This window comes from Typopeltis vanoorti, chromosome 7 (genome assembly GCF_054136105.1).
Source record: "Typopeltis vanoorti isolate ZY-2024b chromosome 7, IOZ_Tvanoo_1.0, whole genome shotgun sequence".
NCBI lineage: Eukaryota > Metazoa > Arthropoda > Arachnida > Uropygi > Thelyphonidae > Typopeltis > Typopeltis vanoorti.
The window spans coordinates 49,527,710-49,553,611 of record NC_143555.1 but is presented as its reverse complement, the minus strand read 5'-3'; the positions used below and the strand labels follow the sequence as shown (position 1 = coordinate 49,553,611).

The 25,902-nt window shown below is 34.9% G+C and overlaps 1 protein-coding gene across 3 annotated transcripts in view; it reads left to right on the top strand.

Moving 5' to 3' along the window:
• Positions 1 to 25,902, top strand: part of CLS (cardiolipin synthase) — a 104,024-nt gene that overhangs the window by 8,426 nt on the left and 69,696 nt on the right. For all 3 annotated transcript variants that reach the window (XM_090395252.1, XM_090395249.1, XM_090395251.1), the window contains exons 2-3: positions 14,562 to 14,699; positions 18,003 to 18,132. In XM_090395252.1, the coding sequence (XP_090251378.1) occupies positions 14,562 to 14,699; positions 18,003 to 18,132 (268 nt within the window). The remainder of the gene's footprint in view (positions 1 to 14,561; positions 14,700 to 18,002; positions 18,133 to 25,902) is intronic.

Genomic DNA, 25,902 nt, shown 5'->3' with positions numbered 1-25,902 from the left:
TTCAGTGAACTCTTTACCATCGTCATTCCTTAAAATCATTTTGCCATGTACAGTTTTTTTCTTGCTTGCAGCATATTGAAAGAACTGTTTGGGATTCTCTTTTGCTTGCATAGCTAGTTTCCTTTCATAATCGGCTTTTGATGTTTTTACCACACTCGTTACCCTTCTAGCCTGTACTTTATACTGTTCGTGTGCCTGCAGGTCACCCCTTTCTTTAAATTCCCTCCATAGTTGTTTCTTTTTTTGCAGCTCAAGCTTAATGGTGTTATTCATCCATTTAACCCCTCCTCGTTTCACTATTCGGACCTTAGGTATACAGTCAGCCATAACCTCCTGTAAATGCTCTTTGATCACTTCCCATGCTCTATCGACGTCCAGCCCTTGCAGTTGTACATGCCATGGCACTGATCCAAGCAATCTCCTAAGCTTGTCATACTTGCCAGCACGGTAATTCCACATATACCCTGTCTTAATCACAAATTTCACACCTTTAGCCACCTCCCAGGTCAAGACCTTATGATCACTCTCACCAATAGGTGGCAACATGGTCATATTCATTACAGTCAAATTCTCAGATACTATTACCAGGTCAAGCACTCTCACACCCCTAGTATTTTCAATTACATGCTGTTTCAGATAGTTATCCCTTAATAATTGAATAAAATCCATTTCCTTCCTCACATGTGTCCTCTCCTCCTTCCAATCAATGTTACCATAGTTGAAATCCCCCATAATAATTACCCTCCTTCCACTCATTTCATCAATTTGTTTATGCATACCATCTCCACCATCTATTCCATCACCTGGTCTATAGCAGCACCCAACTGTATATTTTATTCTGCCAGTATCAATCTCACACCAAATAGCCTCAAATGAGCTCCTTTCACTATCCTGCAATACTTCAATTCTCCTTGGCTGCAGTTCATCAGCTATCATCAACAACACCCCTCCCCCAATTTTATTCTCTCTGTCCCTCCTAAACATACTATAACCTACACATTCTATCCCACTAACTATATCATCTTCCGTCAGCCATGTTTCACTAATGCCAATAACCTGTGGCCAGGAAGAGCCAATCAAGGCCAAAAATTCTTCCTTCTTGTTCCTAATACTCCTGGCATTAGTATACATGAATTGCAGTGTTCCCTTTGTCCCACCCCTATCTTGATGCGTTATTCTAAATATCCCATTCCCATTTTTTGTCCTTATTGCTGGCTCAGGTACATTATATACATTTTTACACTCAACTGTCTCACTGATGTCTGGATATCCACTTCCCCCCCTCCTTGGTAGTTCTAGTTTCCCTGGTTCTGCACATCCATTTTCACTTCATTCAGCAACACTTTTTCCAGTCTCCGCACACCAAGTCCATTCAAATGCAGTCCATCCATCTTGTATAAGTCCTTTCGCCCATCAAACTCATTCCACACGTCCACAAATTCCACACCACACCGTCCGCATAACCTGCGCATAATATCATTTGCGATTATGGCCCTCCTTCTAAACTCCTCTCTGTCATACCGCGGTAACAGACTCACCATTCTAACTCTGTCACTCTTTTCTTTCGCTACCTTTAACAATACTTTCAAGTCCTCTCTCATAAAAAATTTATCACCTTTCAATTCATCCGTACCAGCCACAATTGTTATTTCTTTCACCCTCTGTTTTTGCACTCTAATGCTCTCACTTACATCCTTAAATTTCGCACCCGGCAAGTACGATTTAGTTACACTCCCATATAATACTCTTCTTAATAACGAGTCACCATACAATACTCTCTCCTTCATTTCGGAAACTCGTCCACGCTGTTTATTTCCGTTAGCCGAATCACTCTGGAAAGAGTTTTGCAGGTGCTCTAATTGCCGCTGCGCATCTTGTATCACTGCGCGCAGCCTAGCGATCTCACTTCCTACAAATAATTCCTCATTTTTTTATCATTGAAACCATTTTCTCTTTCTGTATAATTGCTCTCACTCTTTCTTAGATCACCGCTCACCATCTTGTACACCATCTTGTACACCGCAATTCCCTATCGAGCCACTATTTTCACTCGCATTCTGGCTTTCTTCAACCATAACTGTCTCACAACCTGACACATACTTCGACTCCTCACTTTGCATACACTTTCTACACATTCTCCCACCACTATCACTTTCAACCCATACTCCAGACTCATTCGGGAATGCATACATTCCACACACATCACACCGGACAAACTCTCTCACACTACAGTTTTTGAACAATGGCGTCGTATTTAAGGAAAAAATAATAATAAGGAAACAGTAAGTCATGCTCTAATTCCATACATTTCTGTCATCTCAGAACCTATTTCCAGAATTCTTAAGAAATAAAATTTAGTAGATACTATTCTTCTTATCAAATTATCATCATGGTTTCCATCTTTCAAAGATAAATGTTCTCTTCTCACTCTTCCTGGTGTTTACCAAGTTCCTTGTGACTGTCATCATTTTTACTTTGGACAAACTGGATGCTCAGTAGAAAAGAGAATAAATAACCACCGATATTACATTATACATTACAAGAAATCTGCCTTGGCATAGCATGGAATAGATAGATACAGACTACAATATCCTATGGTCTGAAACACGCTTACTTCATTTGTGTCACTCAATTTAAACGTTTGTTTAAAAGAAGCACTGAGGCCTTATTTCACCATTCAAATGTAAATTGGAATGACTACCTCTTGTTATCTAAGATATGGAAAAGTTATACTAATTGCACATCACTCAAGTTTTTTTTTATTTTTTATTTTATTTTAATTTTTTTTATTATTATTATTTATTTATTTTGAATATTTTAAATTTCATCATCTCTAATAAGATGATCAAATTTAAGATCCTTTATCCTAGTATGCTGTCTTACATTCTATCTACCATTATTGTTTCACAACAATGTTAGAAATTTGTTCTTTTTATCCCCAGATGACATCTCAATGAAAATCATCCATAATGTGATCATCCTTTTCCTATTTGCCTTACTAAATTAGTAAAAAAACTCAAATCAAAAAAATTCAACATGCTATATGAAAAGTATTACAACTACAGACTGAGCTTCCCTGATGAAAAGTGATTTTTAACCTTTTGGACCATATATTGACACAACCAGAAACTAACACCCCAGGAAAAAAGAGCTCTCTCAAACTTGAAGAAGGATAAACAAATAACTATTCTTAAAAGCAGACAAAGGTAATGCCACAGTCATTTTAAACACTAAGGACTACATAGCCAAGATTGCAGAATTACTATCAGATTCATCAATGTATCACATATTAGAGTCGGACTCAACATCGAAAAACCACAAGGACACTAATAACTTATTGCAGAACATGACTATTTTGTCCACAGACTTTCAACAGAATCTGAAGTCGCTACACCCATTGAAGCCACGATTGTATGGAGTCCACAAATGTGGAGTTCCACTACACCCAATCATTGACAGAAGAAATGTTCCTACATATTTATTATCTAAACACCTCTCCAGCCTCCTAAAAGAACTTATCAGAAAATCAGACATTACATTAAGAATTCAAAGCACTTTATTGAAAAATTGAAAAACATCTCAATCTTAAAGACAGACATTCTCGCTAGCTTGGACGTGGTATCTTTATTACCAACATCCCAGTAGAAGTAGTTATCAGTATCCTATACAATCTCTTCCCCGAAGATACGGCTCATCTTTTTCGTCATTGCTTTAAATCTAAGTATTTTAAATGGAATGAAATGATATATGAGCAACTAAATGGCTTAACTATGGGCAGTCCCCTTTCACTGCCCTGTGCAGATTTGTTCATGGAAAAGCTAGGAAAGACATCCTCTCAAAATTAGACCCCAAACCTTTAGTGTGGTTGAGGTATGTAGATGATGTCTTCATAATTAGGAGGGACACAAAAACAGCTCTTTTGGACTTTTTAACCAAAATTAATTCTTTTCATCAAAAAATACAATTCATTTTGGAACTGGAAAAAGATAATCAACTACCATTTTTGGATACCCTAATCAAGAAACTAGCAGATGGACATATCAAACTAACAGTCTACCGTGAACCAACACACACTGGAAGCTACCTTCATCTCAAATCAACTTACCATATTTCCCAGAAGCTCAGCATAATACATATGCTCAAAAATAGAGCCACGAACATCATCTGTTTGTGGCGCTATTGATCAAAGAAAAAGAACTCTATGATGAAATTATTCATATATCAGAGACATTAATAAAAAATTGGCTATCCAAAGAATTTAATCAACAAGATACTTCATACCCCACCCACACAACAACAACAACCTACCATCACTCAATACAATTCATCCATAGTTATTCCTTATGCAGGTACAGTTTCCAAAAAAATCGCAAAACTTTAAACCTTTCAACATCAGCGTTGCGTTCAAACCGGTCAAGACTGTCCGTCATGTTTTAAGATCACCGAAAGACATCGATGCTTTTTTCAAACATGCTGGGGTGTACAACTTATGTTCTTGTAGTCTAAACTATATAGGACAGATGTCGAAGCCTCAATCCAAAAAAAAAAAAAGAACATATAGGAGACGTTAATAACAATAGAACATACAACTCAAGTCTAGCCATCATTTCGTGATTACTAACCATACCATTGATTGGGATAGCAGCTCCATTCCTTACCTAGAAGATTTCTGTTGTAGAAATTTCTAGGAAGCCATTGTAGTCCTCCATTCTGGAGAAAATCTTAACAGAAACCAGGGAATGATAATAGCTGACATATGCCTTAATAAGATCACTCAGTCTGCTAAAATTTAATTTCGCTCAAAACTACAGAACGTGCTCTCATAACAGTGACTAACACGACATGCTCCATGCGTGTTAATGTTACGCGTTCTGTTTTAATGTTTAATTTATACGATAGTGTTACTCCATTTTCTCTGTACTAGCCACTTTGAGTTTTTTTCTCTTACCATTATAAGCCCTGAAGAAGTCGGACAGCCCTGTCGGCAAAACTTGTTGGTATTAGATGTTTATAAATCATGGTCAATTAAAGATCAATATATATTTCATTTTAATCATTTATTTGAATGACTAAATATAATCTAAGCGATCCAATACTTGGTTACCTATACAAATGTTGTCATAACAGCATTGTCAAGACTGCATCTTGCACAGGCAGTGCAGGGGAATAATGAAGAAATAGTAATGCTCTACTCAGATACCTGTGTGTGATACCTTGGCTGTTAAGCAGGAGATCTTAATATCAGTGCATCCAAAGAGGACCGAAAACACTTCAGAAGCCTAAGAGTCAGATGGGACTGATACTCAAAGCCATCCTAATGGAAAACTTCATTGAAGTGGACACTCTGCAGGAGCCTAAGTTGTCAGATTGGTATATCTCTTAGCAGCTTTTGATAACCATCAGACTTGAGGAAACTATCCTGGAGCAAGCTGATAAAGATGGGCTAGCATATGGTGACAAGTATGTGGGGATTCTGCTGAGACACTGATTTGCAGAGTAATTGAGTGCAATTGTGATTGTTACTGTATGCCATTGAATTTTTTTTTTATGTAAGTTTTAACAGCTTAAAATCCCCTCCTTTTCTTTGGCTCAAAATCTCTGACACATTCTATCAAATTGTTGTCACTCTCAATTTTACTAATGCCACTTTTTAATAGTGAAGTTTGCTTTCACTCACAGATGTCTAACTATTGATGTATCAGTATCAACGGTTGTGAAGATTTTTTAAAGTTAGTAAGAGATCATATACAGAAATGGGTTGACAGAGAATCTGTACTTTACAAAGAATGCTATGGAAAGATTATGTTTGGATGAATTTCTCACATTTTATGTTATATGGTTGAGTTAAACAAGGGGAATGGATACGCCATGATACTTTGGGATTTAGCTAATGCTTTTAACAGGATACATTAAAAGGCTATTGCATAAATAGTGTTGTCAGAAGCTAATGAGATTGTTCAGTTAATGAGTGCTCACTTTGCTAAGATATACAACCAGGTGTATGTAACATGATGCACAGTGCTACTGCTACATTTGATGAGTTAGAGGTTCATGAAAATGAGGTTGAAAAGCTGTTGCATAACATGGATAATTTGTCATTGGAATTTGTCAAATGGAATATCAGCCCCTTAGCTAAAGCAATGTTCAGCTGAATTGGTTAGGCCTTTCACATGTTTGTTATAACTTGAGTCTCAGCTCAGGAATGATACCACAGGAATGTATGATAGTTCATTTGTACAAGAGTGGTGCAAAAACTGATGTGTGTCTACTACCGACCTATCAGTATCTCTTGTATGGTAGTGAAGATTTTAGAGAAGTTGGTAAGAACTTCCATACAGAAATGGGTTGACAAACATGCTGTACTCAGCAAGGAGCAGCATGGATTTACTAAAGCAAGGTCATGTTTTAGCAATTTGTTCATATTTTATAACAATGTTACGGCCGAGTTGAATAAAGGGAATGGATACACTATGATGTTGGGTTTTTGTAAGGCATTTGATAGGATACCACATAAAAGGCTGTTGCATAAACTGGAGAATATAGGATTGTAATATAAACTCTTGACTTGGATCAGGAGATGGTTGACAGACATATCAAAAAGTGATATATAGGAAATGGTGTGAATCTGCCAGATTTAAGGTGACCAGTGGTGTACATCAGGGTTCAGTCCTTGGATCATTATTGTTCAATCTATACATTAATGACATCAGGCGGGGTCTAACATCAGATGTGCAAATTGTTTGCAATGATGTAAAGATAGGCATTGTAATCAGGGATGCTACTGATAATCAGCACTTACAAAATTATTTGAATAGGCTGGAAATTTGAGCAAATGAAAATAGCTGTCAGTTTAATGATAGTTGGTGTAAATTTGTGCACTTTGATGTGATTAGAGTTCCAGTGGCATATTATATTAGCTGGGTTATGCTACAAGAAACTGAGGAGGCAAGGAATCTTGGCATATTGGTGAATAGGAATTGGAAGTTCAATGGTCACATAGCAAAAGTTGCAAGTACAACTTAGAGGATAATTGTGATGTTGAAGCAAACCTTGACATGTAAGAATAAGAAAGTCATTTTGCCTCTTTATAGGGCTTTGATAAGACCACAAGAGAAGGAATCTTCAATTTGAAAACATTATGTGAAAGAAGCCTTGACAACCAGAAAAGCATATATCTTTGTTTTATTGATTACACCAAAGCATTTGATTCAATAGATCACAAGAAATTAATACATATCCTACAGAATAATGGGTTAAAAGGAAAAGATCTATGTATAATTACAAATATATACTGGAATCAAATGGCCTCAATAAGATATAAAAATACATATTCTGGCAACTTTGAAATCAAAAAAGGAGTAAGGCAAGGATGTGTCTTATCACCCTTACTGTACAATATATATAGTGAGCAAGTTTTTAAAAATATTTCAGAACTGAAGGGTGTAAAAGTCGGAGGTAGGAACTTCAACAACTTCAGGTATGGAGATGACAGTTCTTATAGCTGAATCTGAAGATGATCTTCAAAACTTAATCACAGAAATTTACAACAGAAGCTTAGACATGGGACTAATTATTAACCTAAAGAAAACAAAGTGCATGATTATATCAAAAGAACCAATAAATAAGAAACTGAACATAACTGTTAACAAAAAGAAAATTGAACAGGTTCAGTCTTTTATATATTTGGGACAAATGTTTACAGACAGAGGAAATTCCCTTAAACAAATAAAAAGAATAGAGATAGCAAGAAAAGCCTTTACTGATATGAAAACTGTTCTAACATCCAGAGACATTAATATAGACACAAGAAAAATATTAATAAAATGCTATATCTGGTCAAGCCTTCTCTACAACAGTGAAACTTGGACTCTAAATAAAGAAGCAGAGAAAAAATTAGAAGCTTTTGAAATGTGGACCATCAGAAGAATGTTGAAATACCATGGACAGAAAAAATGAAAAACGAAGATGTTTTAAAGAAAGCAAAAATGAAAAGAACATTAATGAAAATAATTAAAGAGCGAAAACTTAAATATTTTGGACATCTAACTAGACAAGAAGGCATTCAGAAATTAATATTAGAAGGGAAATTGGATGGAAAAAGAGGGAGAGGTAGACCCAGGAGAATGTGGTTTGAAGAATGTTCCAGAGCAGCAAAAGAAAGAAAAAGGTTCCATGACATGGTTGCCAACCTCCTTCTAGGGGATGACACTTGAAGAAGAAGAAAATAAGACCACACCTGGATTATTGTGTGCAGATTTGGTTCCCCAGGTTCCAAGGGAATAAAGAAGCTGCAGAAAGGGTGCAAAGAAGAGTTACAAAGATTATATCTGGATTATGGGATTTAGATTGACAACAGATTGCGAGTATGTGGATCACAGACTCCGGTTAACAGGATAAAGAGGTCTATAAATTTTTGAATGGGTGTTATAGGATATCATTTTTCATTATATGGAAGGTGGGGAGAGAACATGGGGGCATCCGTGGAAGTTAAGTTTTTTCACAGGTAAGAGCTAGGTTTCTCCCAGAGAGTAGTGAGTGGAATAGTTTGTCTTTAGGGGTAGTGACTGCATCTAGTGTGAATGAATTTAAGGGAAAGTATGACAGCTGGTTTGGGTGATTTATAGTCTCTCTCGATGAGTCCTTGACTCTTTGGAGATTTCAGATAATAATTATGTGATTGCAATATTGAACTGTTGGAGATGAGAAGTGTACCACAGAGATTAGTCCTTTGTCCATTATTTAATCTTCACATTAGTGACATTGGGATGGATTTGACTGGTGCTGTACAGCTATTTGCTGATGCTAAGATAGGCAGGGTAATGAGGAATGTAACTGACATGCAGCACTTGCACAATGATTTCAGTAGGTTGGAGTTGTGAGCATTTAAAAATGGCTATCAGTTTAATGTTAGTAAATGCAAATTTATGCACTTTAGTGTGTTGAGATATAGTTCGCCCAACGATTAGAGATCCTTCGACACTTCTGCGCATGTCGAAAAAAGGAGAATACATTCTGATATTAGGGTAATCAATCTGTTTTCTGGGATGAGTTTGTTTATTATTACAGGTCGGAAAATTTAGCTTTTCTTTTACGAACATTGCTGTTTTTAAAGTGTAACTATTTTGCTTGTATAACAGTTGGAAAAATGTATGTAGAGTATTAACAAAATTAAAAAAAAAGCATAAAACAAAAATTTAACTAAGTTTATTTTTAAGAAAGTTTTCTATAAAATAAAAATAATTATACGGAAAAACAGAAATTTTTCCAAATGAACTTAGATATTCTAAACTTACAGTTGAGAGAACTGAGACACTTTAATGTCCTAAACCGATTAATTATTTATGACTTGTTGTGACCCTTTTAACAAACCCATGCAAAAAAAAATGTTGGAAAAAAATACCATTATGAAATCCTATTAATCTTCAGAGTCATCTGAATTGGTTTCCGAATTGCCATCACTTTCACTTAAACTGATCACCAAAGGTTCGCATAATTCTTCGATAATTCCGTCTCTATCCCAATACATATTTTCCAATGAAGGGACATGAGAGCAATATTTTCCCCAGTTTTGAACTGTAATACTTTCAATCGCCTGTTCTGAAAAGCTTAAAAAGTTTCGACATCTCAATATCCTCAGTTACGTTGCAATGGCGAATTAAACTTTTCACTTCGGCCCAAACATACTCAATAGCATTAATATTGCAATGATATGGTGGTAGCTAGCCTCAAAGCTAGAAAATCATTCTCTTTGAGCATCGTCGAATTTAAATAGTTTAGTTGTGGGCGAGTTTCTTTTGACCAAATTAAGCAATTCAATTTTTCGCATATCTGGAGAATGAGAAATGTTATTTGCAGAGAGCCAATCCATAAGAACTTGCTTCTTATTAGTCCAATTTGGAACTTTGTTTAATCAAATAGAGTGATATGAAGTGTTATCAATTATGACAACAGCATTTTTAGGAAGGTTTTGAATCAGTTTTTCTTCTGCCCACTTTTCGAAAATCATAGAATTCATTTGCCCATGGTAATCTGCAGTAGTTGAATTGGCTTTGTAGTAAGTTTGAATTCGGTAATAAAAAACCCATTTCTCCACCTGCACACCAAATTATTATGCACCGCGAGGCATTTCCGGTTTGTAGCACTCCACATTCTTCTTTAGACTGCCAACATTTTCCATAAGTTAAATTACTATCAATCCAAGTTTCATCTAGATACACAATTGGTCTTTTCTCCTCCCTGAAATGTCTTATTGCTCTCAAATACTGTGTTCTAGAAAAAACAATGTCACTTCCCTCCATGATAAGTTTCCTTTTATTCTGAGACTTTTTAAACGAAAATCCGATTTCATGAAGTATTTTCCTCAAAGTTTCTCTTTTCCAAGGAAAATTAATTTTTTCTTTAAGCACAGGAATCAATTTTGGAACAGTTGGCACTCTTTTCTGAACCACGTAAAATTCGTGAATAGTTCTTCTTATAACGTCTGCATCAAAATCATTCGAAGCTATGGTATGGTTTTCTTTCTCTAGCACTTTTTTTTAGGAGATTTAAATTTTGGCTTACCTTCACCTTTTGATTCCCTACGAATTCTTTTAACAGTCGACCCCGATACATCCAAAATTGTACTTGCACGTTTTATGACCTGAGAAAAGAGAACAGCATTTTTAGGAAGGTTTTGAATCAGTTTTTCTTCTGCCCACTTTTCGAAGATCATAGAATTCATTTGCCCATGGTAATCTGCAGTAGTTGAATTGGCTTTGTAGTAAGTTTGAATTCGGTAATAAAAAACCCATTTCTCCACCCGCACACCAAATTATTATGCGCCGCGAGGCATTTCCGGTTTGTAGCACTCCACATTCTTCTTTAGACTGCCAACATTTTCCATAAGTTAAATTACTATCAATCCAAGTTTCATCTAGATACACAATTGGTCTTTTCTCCTCTCTGAAATGTCTTATTGCTCTCAAATACTGTGTTCTAGATAAAACAATGTCACTTCCCTCCATGATAAGTTTCCTTTTATTCTGGGACTTTTTAAACCAAAATCCGATTTCATGAAGTATTTTCCTCAAAGTTTCTCTTTTCCAAGGAAAATTAATTTTTTCTTTAAGCACAGGAATCAATTTTGAAACAGTTGGCACTCTTTTCTCGACCACGTAAAATTCGTGAATAGTTCTTCTTATAACGTCTGCATCAAAATCATTCGAAGCTATGGTTTCGATGGTTTTCTTTCTCTAGCACTTTTTTTTAGGAGATTTAAATTTTGGCTTACCTTCACCTTTTGATTCCCTACGAATTCTTTTAACAGTCGACCCCGATACGTCCAAAATTGTACTTGCACGTTTTATGACCTGAGAAAGGAGAACAAGGAGATGGCCTTCTGACGATTCTTCTTCGCAGAATGTCAGCACATTATTCAATATTCTTTTGCAAGCGCTACTGAAACGTTTAACAACAGAATTTGTTGACTGTGCTGGATTCATCATACAAATTAATAATAAAAAAAAATGCGAGAACAAAAATCAAGCTATACTACTAGTACAGTGACAGACAAGAAAGCATGTGATTTCGCATGCTGGCGACCAGTTCGTACATCCTTCATTTCTTTCTCCCCTTCGGCATGAATCGACTATTCTTGGCAAAATGCCAAGGAGAGACCTACAAACGGTGGGCATACTATACCACTGATGTATTATATTGGGGGGGTTATGATAAAAGAAACTGAAGGATTTGACTGGTGCTCTACAGCTGTGTTGCTGATTGAAAGATAGGCAGGAATCATGAATGTGACTGATATGCAGCACTTGCACAGTGATTTGAATAGGTTGGAGTTGTGGACATTTAAAAATAACTGTCATTTTAATGTTAGTAAATATAAATTTATGCACTTTGGTATGTTGAGATACCACTGATGTATTATATTGGTAGTGTTATGATAAAAGGAACTGATTAAGTTAGGGATCTTGAAGTTGTAGTAGATAGGGAGTTAAGTTCAGAGGTCGTATAGTAAAAATTGCAAATATTACTCAAAGGATAATTGCATTGCTAAAATGAACATGGACATGTAAGGATAAGGAATCATGATAAGGATAAATTATGAAAACAGATTAAGAATTTCATCGGCAGCAGACTATTACAAATAGGAAAAAAGAGGGGTGATGTAATAAAAGATCTTCAGATTTCTGAAATGATCATATATGATACCAGTAGATGGAATTTTTCATTTTGTGGAGAATGAGAGGACATCCATAGAAGTTGAAAATGACTGTAGTCAAGAAAGAGGTGAGAGTTAGATTTTTTTCTCTTAGTGTGATGCATTATGATGAATGTGCAAATAATGTTTGTGATTGAATTCAAGGAAAAGTATAGCTGGTGTGGGTGGTATGTGGCCTCCCTTGAGGTAACAAGTAAAATATTTCACTAAACATAGAGAAATCCATCAGAGCCAATTTCAAACTGAAGCCTTTTTAGATGAATTATGCAGGTAGATTTTCATTGCCTTTATATGATTATTGACTACTGACATTACAGAATATCTTAGGAAGTAGATTGCTATAGGCTGTCTAGTTCTTAATAGAATTCAGTTTTATTTTTATTGAATTACTAACAAAGTTATTTTTGATTGTAGTTCATAACATGCTGTTCCAAACATTTGAAATAAAACTAGAGTGGCTATATAGTTAGATATGAAGATGAGAGATTGATAGTCCTTACTATAGTTTGGATTCCTGATGAGAGAGATATATCCAGTGAAAGAGGAAGGGAGATAACAGGAATTGTGTTGAGTGTGTGTGTGTGTGTGTGTTGGGGGGGGAACGACATGATAAAAACAAAGAATAGATGGGAGACAAATGTGATAAAGTAGCTAACTCAATTATAATAGAGTGGGTACTATAGGATTAATGCAGAAAAAATTTTTCACAGCATAACACAGAATAAAGGGTTCTCCCTGGAATTTGTGTAAGAGAGTGGTAAACTAAGGTATGTGGACTAATTTTTTTATTTTTGCTTGGAGTTATATGAATGAGTGGAATAAATCACAGGAGGTCTCTTCAAACGAGACCTCAATAAAGGTCGAAACTGGCATGGGTAGTGGCCCTTGCTTTAAAGCATAGCATTACACATATCTGCAAGGAGATGTGTTTTGCATTATGGGAGATATTGAGATAGGAGTGATAATAGCTTTCTCCACCTTTGCCACAAATTGCCTTGGTGTTGCACCACCTTAGCTCAGTCCTGAAGATACTTTCAGTTGCAAACTTTGTTTGCTCACACTTGGATAAAGGATTAAACTGAACTTATTATAGTCTAACCAAGTGAAAAATAAACTCTCAATATCTTTCTCGGAATCCGCAGTAATTTAATAATAAGGTTGTACACCTTTTGGCAACTCCTATAGATGGGGATGACCCCTCATTGCTTCTGCCTTGATGTCTCCACTACTGGGCCTGGCTCCCATTGACGAGACCTCAATGAAGGTCGAAACCGGTATGGGTAGTGGCCCTTGCCTTAATGCATAGCATTATACCTATCTGCAAGGAGATGTGCTTTGCATTATGGGAGATACTAAGATAGGCGTGATGATAGCTTTTCTCCACCTTAGCTCAGTCCTGAAGATACTTTCAGGTGCAAACTTTGTTTGCTCACACTTGGATAAAGGATTAAACTAAAGTTATTATAAACTAAAACAGTATTGTTTTAGTTTCTTCAGTATTAATTAAACCAGTCCAATCCGATGTCCTCGTGAAGAGTATTTACAAGACTGGGTGGAAGTCGGAATATTTTTCCATATATTTATCATCTAAAATAAGGATGCAGCTATAATTGGAACTTGAAGTCTTGTTTCCATTAGTCATTGTAATCATTAATAGTAACCATTACAAATGCATCGATGATGATTTACTAAAATCAGTTGTGGAGCCATTATTTTATTAAATGGCTCCATAACTGATTTCCTCAAACTCATCCATTTGAATATTAACTTAAAAAAATCTTGGGTGAGTATTAATGCATGCATTCATTCTTCAGCATTTGTAGCGTATCATTCTCTGAGTTACAGTACTGAACCTTATGAGTTGTTTCCACTTTTTTGTCAGTTAGTTACACCCACAAATCATTTCTTGTATTGTCCATTTTAATTTTTTTTTTTTTTTGATTTTCTAGTTGCTTGCTCTTTCAGATTGATATTATGTAGAGGGCTTCTAAAATTTGCCACATCACAGTTAACCATATTTTCTATAGTTTACACATTTATTACTTGTAATTTATGCTATTAACTCCACCAAATTCATTGGAAAAATGGGGCCTTTCTTCAGCTTAAAAACTAATTTTTTCTATAATTTATCTCTAAGTATAAGACAAATAGTCATATGAGCTTATATATGCCAAATTATGATACTGCTATTTATATAAATTTTTTGAATAATTTTAAAACTTCAGCTGAAGAAAGATATCTTATTCATATGTTTTACCAAAAGATTTTGCATTATATATGAATACCTAAGTTATTTATTGTGCCAAAAATAAAACATTTCTAACAAGTGTTCTTTATTATTCTTTTTTAGAAAGAAAATGTTATAACAATTCCAAATGGTTTATGTGTTCTACGAATAGGTCTTACTCCTATTCTTGGTTATCTTGTAATTGATGGTGTCTATAATGCTTCACTCATTATCTTCACTATTGCTGGAATAACTGATATGGTAGGTCTTTATGTTATATTTTTAATGAATATGAATGATCAGCCTAATTGTAATGTATAAAATATTTATAAAAACAGAGCTTTAAATGTAAACAACCACTGTTTCTTCTGTTTCACTCCCTCATCCATTTGAACATGGAATAAATTTGCTACATATATAAACTATCAAGGTAGGCATGCATGCCATGAAACTATAATAATTTTTGTTGGGGATGTGCGGCTGTAATATTATGGGATGGCAACTGAACTGTTGTGTAGTTGCACGGATACAGTGTAACCTTAAAAGAAACCTTGTTGGCAGTAAATCAAAATTCTGTTTTTCCATTTTAAGAACTTTACTTATGCTACCAGATATTCACATTTTGCAAGATCAGACTTCTCAAGAGAACCATTCTCCTTTGAGAAGGGTTGATTTTTTTATGAAGATCAATCAGACATAAGTTTTTTTACGTGTTTCTAGTATGTGACAGTGCACAATCTCATAATCATTTTACTTGACTAAAGCACAGTAAAATAAAACAAAATTAAAGATATTATTTTATTAATTCTTAATCCCTTATGAGCAATACATAAAAATTACAGATAAAATAAAATGTTATTTTTCCTACATAATATATCAACATTTTTTTAGCAGAAAGTATCAGATCAAAACTAGAGAAAGAAAAATAATGGATGTTTTATTTATTTATCAATGAGACTTCTGCTGCTGCATCATTGATGACAGATAATTTATATCAGGTTTATATTTTGTAACCTTTATATGCATGTGCTATTAGTTTCATCTGTAAGTCCACTCCTATTACTTAACAAAGTTCATCACTGAGAACAATGATTCACAAGAATATGTAGTTGCAAAAATGGATAGTAATGCTGTTGCAAGGGTTTTTAAACATACAAAAGTTTTTCTGGAATAGTATTCCAAGTCCTTGTTTTCGGCACTTCTCTCTGTTACTCCCATCTCTAATCGCTCCTTTTCAATATTTTCCAACTCAACTCTGAGGTCAACAAATTTTTGCCTCTAAATTGAACTACTTTGAAAATCAATCAACTGCATTTAAAAATTCTCCATTTATCCATGAAAACATTTGCAAGTTTAATTCATCCAATTTTATAGTGTCTGGAAACTTAATGAATTTTGCAGTCTCTTCTAATTCTTTGAACTTAACAAAGTTCAAAGAATTAGAAGTTCAAATTAGAAATTAAAAGTTAAAAGTTTTAGAAATTAGAAATTAAAAGTTCAAAAAACAAATCTTAGAGGGAACTGCTCAACAGTTGGTACAACGACGTTTAAAAATAGCTTTTGAAGACATTCAGAACAAGACCTTGGCTAAGCCAGTGAACATTGTTGTACATTATTAAGTCCTTTGTACACCAAATCCACCTCATTCATTAGAGATTCTGAAATTGTCTTTTATTCAAAGCACGTGCAGAAATGTAATTAACAACCTTGGTTGCATCACTTCTTGAAGTTCCTTTAGGTTAAGATGTTGGATATGTATTTAATTATTTTTTACAGTGAGCTCTGGGTTGCGTGTTGGAAAATATTCATTGGCATGCCACATTTGGCACGCGTGCCAAGCCCCCCCCCCCCCCCCCTGTTCTAGGATGTCTAGCCAAGAGGAGCAAAAAAAAATTTTTTTTTTTTTCGCTCCAGTAAATCATTCTGGTTTGGCAAAAAATTTCACACTCAGAAAATTATCTGAAACAAACACACACATTCATGTTTTTTGAGTTGGAATCATTTTCTAGGAGTGAAATTCTTTGCTCTGGCCTGGAAATACATCTTCAGAGGAACAAGTAAATTGTTCCAATTTGGATAGATAAAAAATTCATGATAAAAAATTATCTGGGATTATTAATTCATTCAATTAGAAAAATAAAAGTTCCTGTTGAATTGTTCTGAGTGGAACATTTTATTTTGGCTCAAAACTATTGCAATCCCTGGTTAAGACTATATTGATAACTGAGCTGGGGAAGCTGCAAAGTTATAACATTGATATCATATCAATCCATGATAGATGAATTACAGCAATATGCAACAAATAAAGTATAAAATAAAACAAATTTATATCTTTTTTTTTTTTTTTTTTTCAATAGTTTCACACAACTCTTAAAGGGTTATATTATCAAAGTAAGTAGTTTAGATTTTACAGCTATAGTACGATTTTATTTTTTGTCAAGTCTCCATCGGTGCACATTCTAAGTTCAATGACACTGGTAGTAATTATGCATTAAGTAATATCAAGTGTTTAATTCATAGCATGATTTACAAATGAATATATCATATTAATGATTATATAGAAATTGTATATAAAATGTTTGTTAGAACTCTTATAGGTCAGATAACTGGAAGATCTGAGATCAGGAAGTAGTGTTATGTAACTTACTCTATGGGCATCATGTTGGAGGTTTAATGGAATATTTACAGAACTAGGAAAGGATTAAAAACTAATTTTAATGCTTAATATGTGTTAACAAGAGTTATTGTAATCCCTGAAGATGTCACAGTGACAGATGAAATATTGGAAACATTAAAATTAGTTTTTAATCCTTTCCTAGTTCTGTAAATATTCCATTAAACCTCGAACATGATGTCCTCCCAGCACTTAAGCCTTAACACATGGGCTACTCTAGGTGCAAATCCCATATTTAACTAATTAGAGAAAGAAAAAAGTGGTTGTGGAAATTAAACCAATATTTTGAGACCAGTAGGAAAGAGTATATAGGGTTTTGATGATTATGACTGGATATAGTCTAAAGCTTGAATGTGGAAGTTTTTGGTTTTAGCATGGATTAGCTTGTTCTATTATTTTGCTATTCTTGAAAGAAAAATATTTGGAACTTTGAAAGAGATGAATTATATGAAATTTTAATGTACACCCTCCACTTAGAGAAATGCATAGCTTGAAGAATATAAGCTTGGAATTACTTTCTCTCCTTTTATGAATACACAGATGTCTACTGAAATTTTGTGCAGCACATCAGATACGTTTAACTTATCTATTTTAAAATTGTACCCTAAATTTGAGATAAATATTAGGAATACTTCATACAGTTAAAATAATATGCATACGGTAATTTACTCAATATTATGAATTCAGAAAATTTCAATCACTTACTGTTTTGATATTTAGCCCACCTAATTTGAGAATCCAGATACAGATTCATTCTCTTCAGCTTCATTTGAATGTATATGTCTGATCCTCTGTTTTCTTAAATATTTTTATTTATCCTTTTCACTGCCTCTTGTCACTTCATAATGATTATTAGTTTTTTTTTTAATGTGTAATTTCAATTTTGACAGCTAGATGGTTATATAGCTCGCAACTTTCCAAATCAGCAGTCAATGATTGGCAGCTTTCTTGATCCTGCAGCTGACAAATTTCTGGTGGCTACATTGTTTTTAACGCTGACTAGCATAGGACTTATTCCAGGTAATGTTTTGTTTATATTATTACATCTTTGAAGCACTTTATGTGATTGTAGTGTGAGAGTCTAGTTTGTTCACTTTGAATTTGCTTGCCATTGAAGTAGTCAGTAATGCAAACTTTGTGTACAAGTAGCTATTGCAGCATAATTTTGCAGAGTATTGCAAGTTTGGGATAAAGTGGACAAGGTGTTTTATTGGAAAACTTGTTAATTTTCAAATACTGGACTTTGTCAGATTCTACTTTCAGATAAAGTGGACCTTAGTTATATTAATGCAAAAAATATCCTTCAAAATGCATTTTTTTATACACCTCCCGCCCATGAAAGGTTTTTCAGTCATCCTATGCTACATTTGCACTGTATCTGAGCTGAGGATTAAATTTTTTTTTTTTAAATTTATTTTTTACATTGTTAAAGCCATGCTTTAGAGACCAAACGTCAAACTTTTTCAAGCCACTTTAGGTCTCCAATAAGCAGGGCAGTGGTCTCATACCAGGCAATGAAATTCATCTCCCACCTAAAGACAATCACAAACATCCATGCCCTTGGTGGGATTCAAATTCATAGCAGGATTCGAACCCACCTGTTGGTTGGAGAGCAGGTATGTTAACCACTTGACCAATCAAACTGGCATTAAAAGGACATGAAGATAAAAATGCCTAAAAAAATTTTTGATATAAATTTAAGCACTGTAGTAAGTTTTGTTAATACCAAATCCTTGCCTCCCCATGAAAATGAATTCCATTTATTATTAGTTTTACGTAACACCTCCAAGGAGTCCAAAGACTCATCGATGGAGGGCACCTACTCTACAACTTTCTGACCCCACCACTCAATCCATTAACTACAATGAAATGCATTGTCTACACCAGGGGTGTTCACCCCCTGTGTAGACAATGTTATGTATTCCTCCTTACTTATAAATTTAATTAAAACTGAAAACATAACATTTTATTTATCATTATTTTGTATTATTTTTAATTCACTTTAAGTGTATTGCTATTGTTTATTTTTCGTTAAAATTGTCAAATCAGTAATTTTCTTATAAGACCGGGTAAATGAATTAATTTGGATCAGTGGAGGTCAAACAGCAAGCCAAGTGAATACGATTATAATTGCTGTCAAAGTGTAAAAACTCGATTGTAACTTAAATATTAAATATTCCAAAGCACATTACGTTGAATTTTTATTTAGGTTAAGTCCCATGTAAAATTGTAAAAAAATAAACTTTGTTTGTCTCGGTATAGTTTGTATTAGATGTTTTTGTAAATAACTCTTTTGAAGCTAACTGTATATACTGCTTTAATAAGAATATGTTAGAGTGTTAAAAACAAAGGCAATGTTTTTGTCGCCAAAGTTGTACAAGGCGGCATTAGAAAGATTGTTATTGAAACTTGTATATGAGAAAGGCTTGCAGGCTCTAAGTGTAAACATCTCCGAAGCCAGTCAGAAAGAGTTCAAACAACTTTCCGATGGCCGGCAACTTACAATCAAAAGAAAGCAGAGGAGAACAAAGGGCATGCCGAACTTGAAACTTAAGATGAAAGACTCATACCGATTCTTTGGGGGGTTGCCAAACTTCATGCGAGGTCTCAGAGGAAGCCTAATAAAAAGGGACTGAAGCAAGCAGAAGGGGTCCAGGTTCCAGAATTGCTGTCAGAGAGGAGGCCGTCTGGTCCAGCGTCACCGTCAGAGAGACTGCCCGGATTGGTCAGCTGTTCAACGACAGTTGAACAGCTGACCAATTTCTGTAGATTTCATGCATATATTCTGCAGTGGATGGGCATTCTTGCCTTAAAATTTGATACACTGTGAAGTCATACATTATGAATTGTGCATGCAAATTTCAGACTTTGTTTTATAACCATAATACACGCATCCATGCTTACTTCCCATGTAATCTGTTATTTGTTATCCAGAACAAACGGCATATCAGCATCATGCGTGGTCAACATGAGTTCATTTCACAAACAACAGAAAACTTTATTTTCCTTCTAGATTTGTTTATTTTTTTTAGAGCTATGAATGTTTAAAGTTATGATATAATACTGGACAATCTGCATTGTCCAGTATTAAATAATAAACTGCATCCAATCTAAATAAAATAGACTTTATTGTTGGATCTTCCATTTGTATTGGTCATCTACATTATCTAGGATATTGCTCAGAATTTCTTCTCTGCTGTTCTGATAAGGTGTTCAAGTAATACTATGGTGTCCTGAATAGAACCATAATCGCTTAATCTTTTAAAACTATTTATTTAAAAAAAAATCATTTAATTAATAATCTTCAAATACATGCCTTTCGCTTTACTATAAAGTATCACTAGAAGAACTACATACACTCATGTTCATAGAATCCATTCATCATATTCATCATTTTACATAAATACAGTTTTTAGTAGTTAAATGGTCATTTTCATTAATTTATCAGTAGATATTTCATTGTATTGCATGATCTATCATTCCCACAGGTTTCTGTATAATGCAATAGTTGCTACTGTTGTCAAAAGCAAGAGCTAGTTTTCTAATTTTCGTCCTGAGATTGCTATGGCTAGTTAACACCTATCAGAAAAAGAGTGTGATTCAAGCTTTGAATAGAGAAGGCTATTCCTATCGTGAAATAGCTAAAAGGGTGTCCTGTGTTCAATCTACTGTGGTATGGCTGCTGTTGAAAGTGAAGGGAACCGGATCTGCTGAAAGGATTAAGGAGACAGGAAGAAAGCCACTGTCTACCCCCATGCCAAGATTGAGCTCTAAAGTGGCTCTACCTCAAAAATCATTGTAGAACTGAAACGGGAATGGAAAGGACAAATGGGAGTTGTGACCAGCTTGGTAACTGTTAGGAGAAGACTCATTCAACAGGGACTGATAGCTAGGCTCCCTTAAAAGAAGCTCTTGGTAACCAAAAAATGAGATTGACTCTTAAATTGATGCAAAGAAAATCTAATTGATGCCAAATTAGACCTCTTATTAGTGGAAAAGTGTAATTTTTTTTCTAACAAAAAAAACTTGCAAGGCACAATGTCAGACAGGCAGTTCAAAGACAATCAGGGGAGAAATTCAACCCTGACTGGTGTAAACAGTCATTCTCAGCCAGTCAGATGATCTGGAGCTGCATGTTGTATCATGGTATTGGTCACTTGCATTTCACAAAAGTTCAGTGAATGCACAAGTACCAGAAAATTTTAGAATTACTGCCTACTATCAAAGACCACTGTATTGTAACAATGAACTGCACTTTTCAGGATGACTTTGGCCCTTGTCATAGGGCAAAAAAGGGTAAGTAATGCTATTATAATCTAAAATGTACCATATGAATTGAGTTTAGTATTTAAAAAAGCTTTAATTTTTGTTGCAGGTTAATAAGTGGCTCAATGAACACTTGATTCAGCAATTATCATGGCCAGGAAACAGCTCAGATCTCAACTCTATTGAGAATTTGTGATACCAAATTCAGACTGATATACACAAAAAGAAGTCAAAAACATTTCGGAAGCTCCAAGAAGCCATTAAGGATATGGAACCATGAATTGACATGAATTGACAGTTGTATCCATCAGGAAACTGATTTTGTCAATGTCCTGCTGATTCCAAGCTGTAATAAACACAGGAGGTGTACCCACGAAGTACTAAACAGCAAAAAAGTGAATTTTAGCTTTGAATGATAGTAGAGTTGTGTAGTTGAAACTAAATTTTGATACCGTTATTTGTTTTTCCAGTGAAATTATCACTGTCAACTCCATTTTGAAATATTTCCAAATTTGTTAAGTCACATCTTGTACTAAAAAGAGTCGAATAGGTGATGCAGGTTCTATAAACATCAGCGTGTGTGTGTGTGTGTGTAGCCTTAGAATACTGTTCTTTCATATTTGGGTGGCACACCAAAAACTTACCCATGACTGCATCCGAAGAGCTGTTTGCTTAAAAATGAAACCCCCCCCTTTCACCCAATGACTCCTTCCAGTCACTTCCCCATAGATGGTTTAACAATGCATTGTGTTTTGTATATGTATTTCAATGAATGTTCCTCCACACTGAACTGCCACATCGTTCCCCCACTTTTCTCTAACCATGCACAATCATGGCAGCTGCTGGTCTATATCCATGTATGGTTCTGCACCAAACTCAAAGACCCAACTTTTCATTCTCTTCTTCATTCCATGTACCTCTGTCCTTTCAATTCACTGACTACCATGGCCAGTAAGCAGCCCAGATCTCAACCCCATTGAAAATTTGTAGTAACAAATGGAAACTGAAATACACAAGAAGCCCAAAATACTTCAAGCTCTAAGAAGCCATTATAAGGGTATGTTACCATGAATTGACAGTTACACCCATCAGAAAATTGATTTTGTCAATGCCCTGCTGATGCTGAGCTGTAAGAGGAGGAACCATGAAATACTAAACAGCAAAAAGTGAATTTTTAGCTTTGAATGTTAGTAAAACTGTGTAGTTGAACTAATTTTTAATACTGGTATTTGTTTTTCCAGTGAAAATATCACTGTCCACTCCATTTTGAAATATTTGAAATTTAGTACATCTTGTACTAAAAAGAGCCAAATATTAATCAAAAATAAAAATTTTATATTACCTTTTACATTATTTGTGACAGTTATTATGTTGTTATCCATTTTCAAATAGGCATTCAAATTTAATTACCAAAAAAAAAAAAAAAAAAAAAAAAACATGGTTACAGCAGGTGATGAAGTTTCTATGCACATGAGTGTATAAGCCAAACTCAATGAAAATAGTTTGCTATATAGTTGATGCTCACTATAATGAAATTACAAGGACTAGCGAGGTAGTTTGTTGTAGGTCTGATATAATTTTTTGAGTTCTAGGGATAAAAAATGGAAAGTATTACCATTGTGGGATAACTATGGTTTCTGTTTCTTGACTTTATTTTGCACTAGGCTTTATCAGGTCTAATTTACCCCCCCCCCCTTTCTGTGCATTTTAGAATTTCAGATATCAGTAGTTGACATGTGAAGTATTTCAAGCTGTGAATAGTCACAAGGAAAACTAGATCATTTTGAAAGTTTTAGATTTCTGTGTTTGCAAAGATGTTGTTTAAAATTTTGTTATAATGACCTGACCACATGATGAGAACTTATATGCCATCCCTGAGACATAAATAAACAAACAAGATAAATAAATAGCAGTGCTTAGGAGTCAAAGCTGTATAACTGGGAGACCTCCACATAGCCTTTTAAGGAATGTGGCAAATTGACCAACACTTCTGATTTAATGTCCAATGATCACATGGTGCACCCTGTTAGGTATCTTCCTGGATACTGAACAAACAAGGATGGACTGGCAATTTGGAATTTAGCTGACTAAATTTTATTCTTATTTGCTTAAATTACAATGTAAAATGATGGTACAACATGACAGAATTTCATGCTGGCTAGGGCATTGGCCAGTTAAAAAAAAAATTAACTTTTTTTTTTTTTTTTTTTTTTTTTAACTGGTTTAACTGAGTTTTCGCTGTTCACCCTGGGTGAACAGCAAAAACTCAGCCACTGGAACAAATTCCAGAACACCTCCCAACTCAAAATCAACAGAGTTCAATATTGATACTATCAACATAAGAAGCATCAATGGAAAAGAAATAGAACTATCAGAAGAATTTGATAAGTACCAGATCAGACATAATAGGTGTGATTGAAACAAAGAAGTCAAAAACAGGTGAGATCTTTTTAAGCAACAAATACAAAATCTTATATATAGGCAATAACAATCAGGGAAAAGAGGGAGTAACTATAGTATTCAATGCTAAATATGAGGATAATCTTCTTGAATGGCAAGCAATATCAAGTAGAGTGATGTGGACAAATATCAGAATGTGGAACTGGACATGAGACTTATTTGTGCCTATGGTCCCATAGAAGGTTGTACTAAAGAAGAAATGTGGGAATTTTTCAAGGCAGAGAAGGCAGCTGACACAATGAAAACCGAAAAGTTGATCCTTGTTGACAATCTAAACAGCAGAGTAGGAAATGATTACCAGACATATAGAAATGTTTTGGAAAAATTTGGGGGAAAGAGCAAAGCTAATAATAATGGTAAGTGCCTGCTGGATTTCTGTTCAGGTTATGGACTAGTTATTACTAACATGTCATCATCATCATCATCAAATTCCTGCCATGTACCCTCAAGGGGTGTACAGGATATGACAGTACTACATGAAAAAATTACATCATTACTAACTTCCTATCTACAATTTTCCTCCAAATCAGTCTGTTACTTGTCAAGACTCCAACATTATCAGATCTTATATTTCTATCGTCTAAGGCACTTTGTACCGTATCAATCCACCTATATCTTGGTCTTCCTCTGGGTCGTTTTCCTGCCAACCTGGCAGAAAACACTTGTTTTGCTAATCTTTCCTCTCCCATTCTATTTAAGTGACCATACCATCTGAGATTAGCTCTGCTAACGCATTCCTGGATGCTGACAATGTCAAGTTCTTTCCTAATATCCTCATTTTTAATATGATATTGCCATTGATGCCATCTGTTCACACCTCTAATCTTTCTCAGGACTCTCATATTTGCGGTCTCTAGTCTTTGGTCAAGTGTTTTACTTCTGACCCAGCTCTCAGATCCATAAGTTAAAATTGGTTTGAACACAGTCTTGTATACAGCTAATTTAGTGTTCCGACTAATTTCTTTCTTATTCCATATGAATTTATTCAATTGACTTCCCACGATACCAGCTTTGCTGATTCTGTTGTCTATTTCTATATTTAGTTTACCATCTTCAGTAAAAATTGTGCCTAAGTAGCTGAAATGTTTTACTTGTTCCACAGGTTCTCCATTCACAACACAGTTGACATTTTCAATGATTCTGCCTATTTTCATTGTCTTTGTCTTTTTATTGCTGACCTTCATACCATATCTATTACAACAGCTATTCAATTTAGTCAGAGAATCTTGCAGACTTGTAGCGGATTTATTTAGAAGTATAACATCATCCGCATAAAGCAAAGAGCTGACATTAACATCTCCAATTTTGATATCAGGTTTAATACCACTTTCCTTCATAATGTGATCCATATAGATAATGAATAACAGAGGGGATAATGTACATCCTTGTCTCACACCAGATTTAACATTAAACCATCTTCCTGTACTTCCTTCAATTCTAACTGCTGACTCACAACTCAAATAAAGACTAAGTATTGCTTGATATAATGCTCCATTGACACCATATAACTGCAGCATATTGAATAGCTTCTCTCTTGGCACCTTGTCATATGCCTTTTCCAAATCGACAAAACTTAAATACAGATCTTTGTTATATTCCCATGCTTTCTCGACTATTTGTCGTAAAGTGAAGATCTGATCCTGACAGCCTCTATTTGGCCTGAATCCAGCTTGTTCTTCACCAAGCTTTTCTTCCACAATTCTTCTCAACCGTTTCTCAAGTATACTTGCATAGATCTTGCCAGGAACACTCAGTAGGGAAATACCTCTGTAATTCTCACATTCAGTTTTATTTCCCTTTTTATATATGGGTACTATGAGAGCTCTACTCCAATCATCGGGAATTCGTCCCTCTGTCCAGGCTTTCTGAACTATGCAGTGCAGCCACTGTAAGACTCTTATACCACCATACTTCAGCATTTCTGGTCGAATATCATCTACTCCTGCTGCCTTTCCACATTTCAAGCCTTTGATGGCTTTTTCTACTTCAAGTATGGATATGTATTCCTGACTACATGCCTGGTCAGTGTTTTTTATCACTGTGCTGTCATCACTGCTTGTTTCC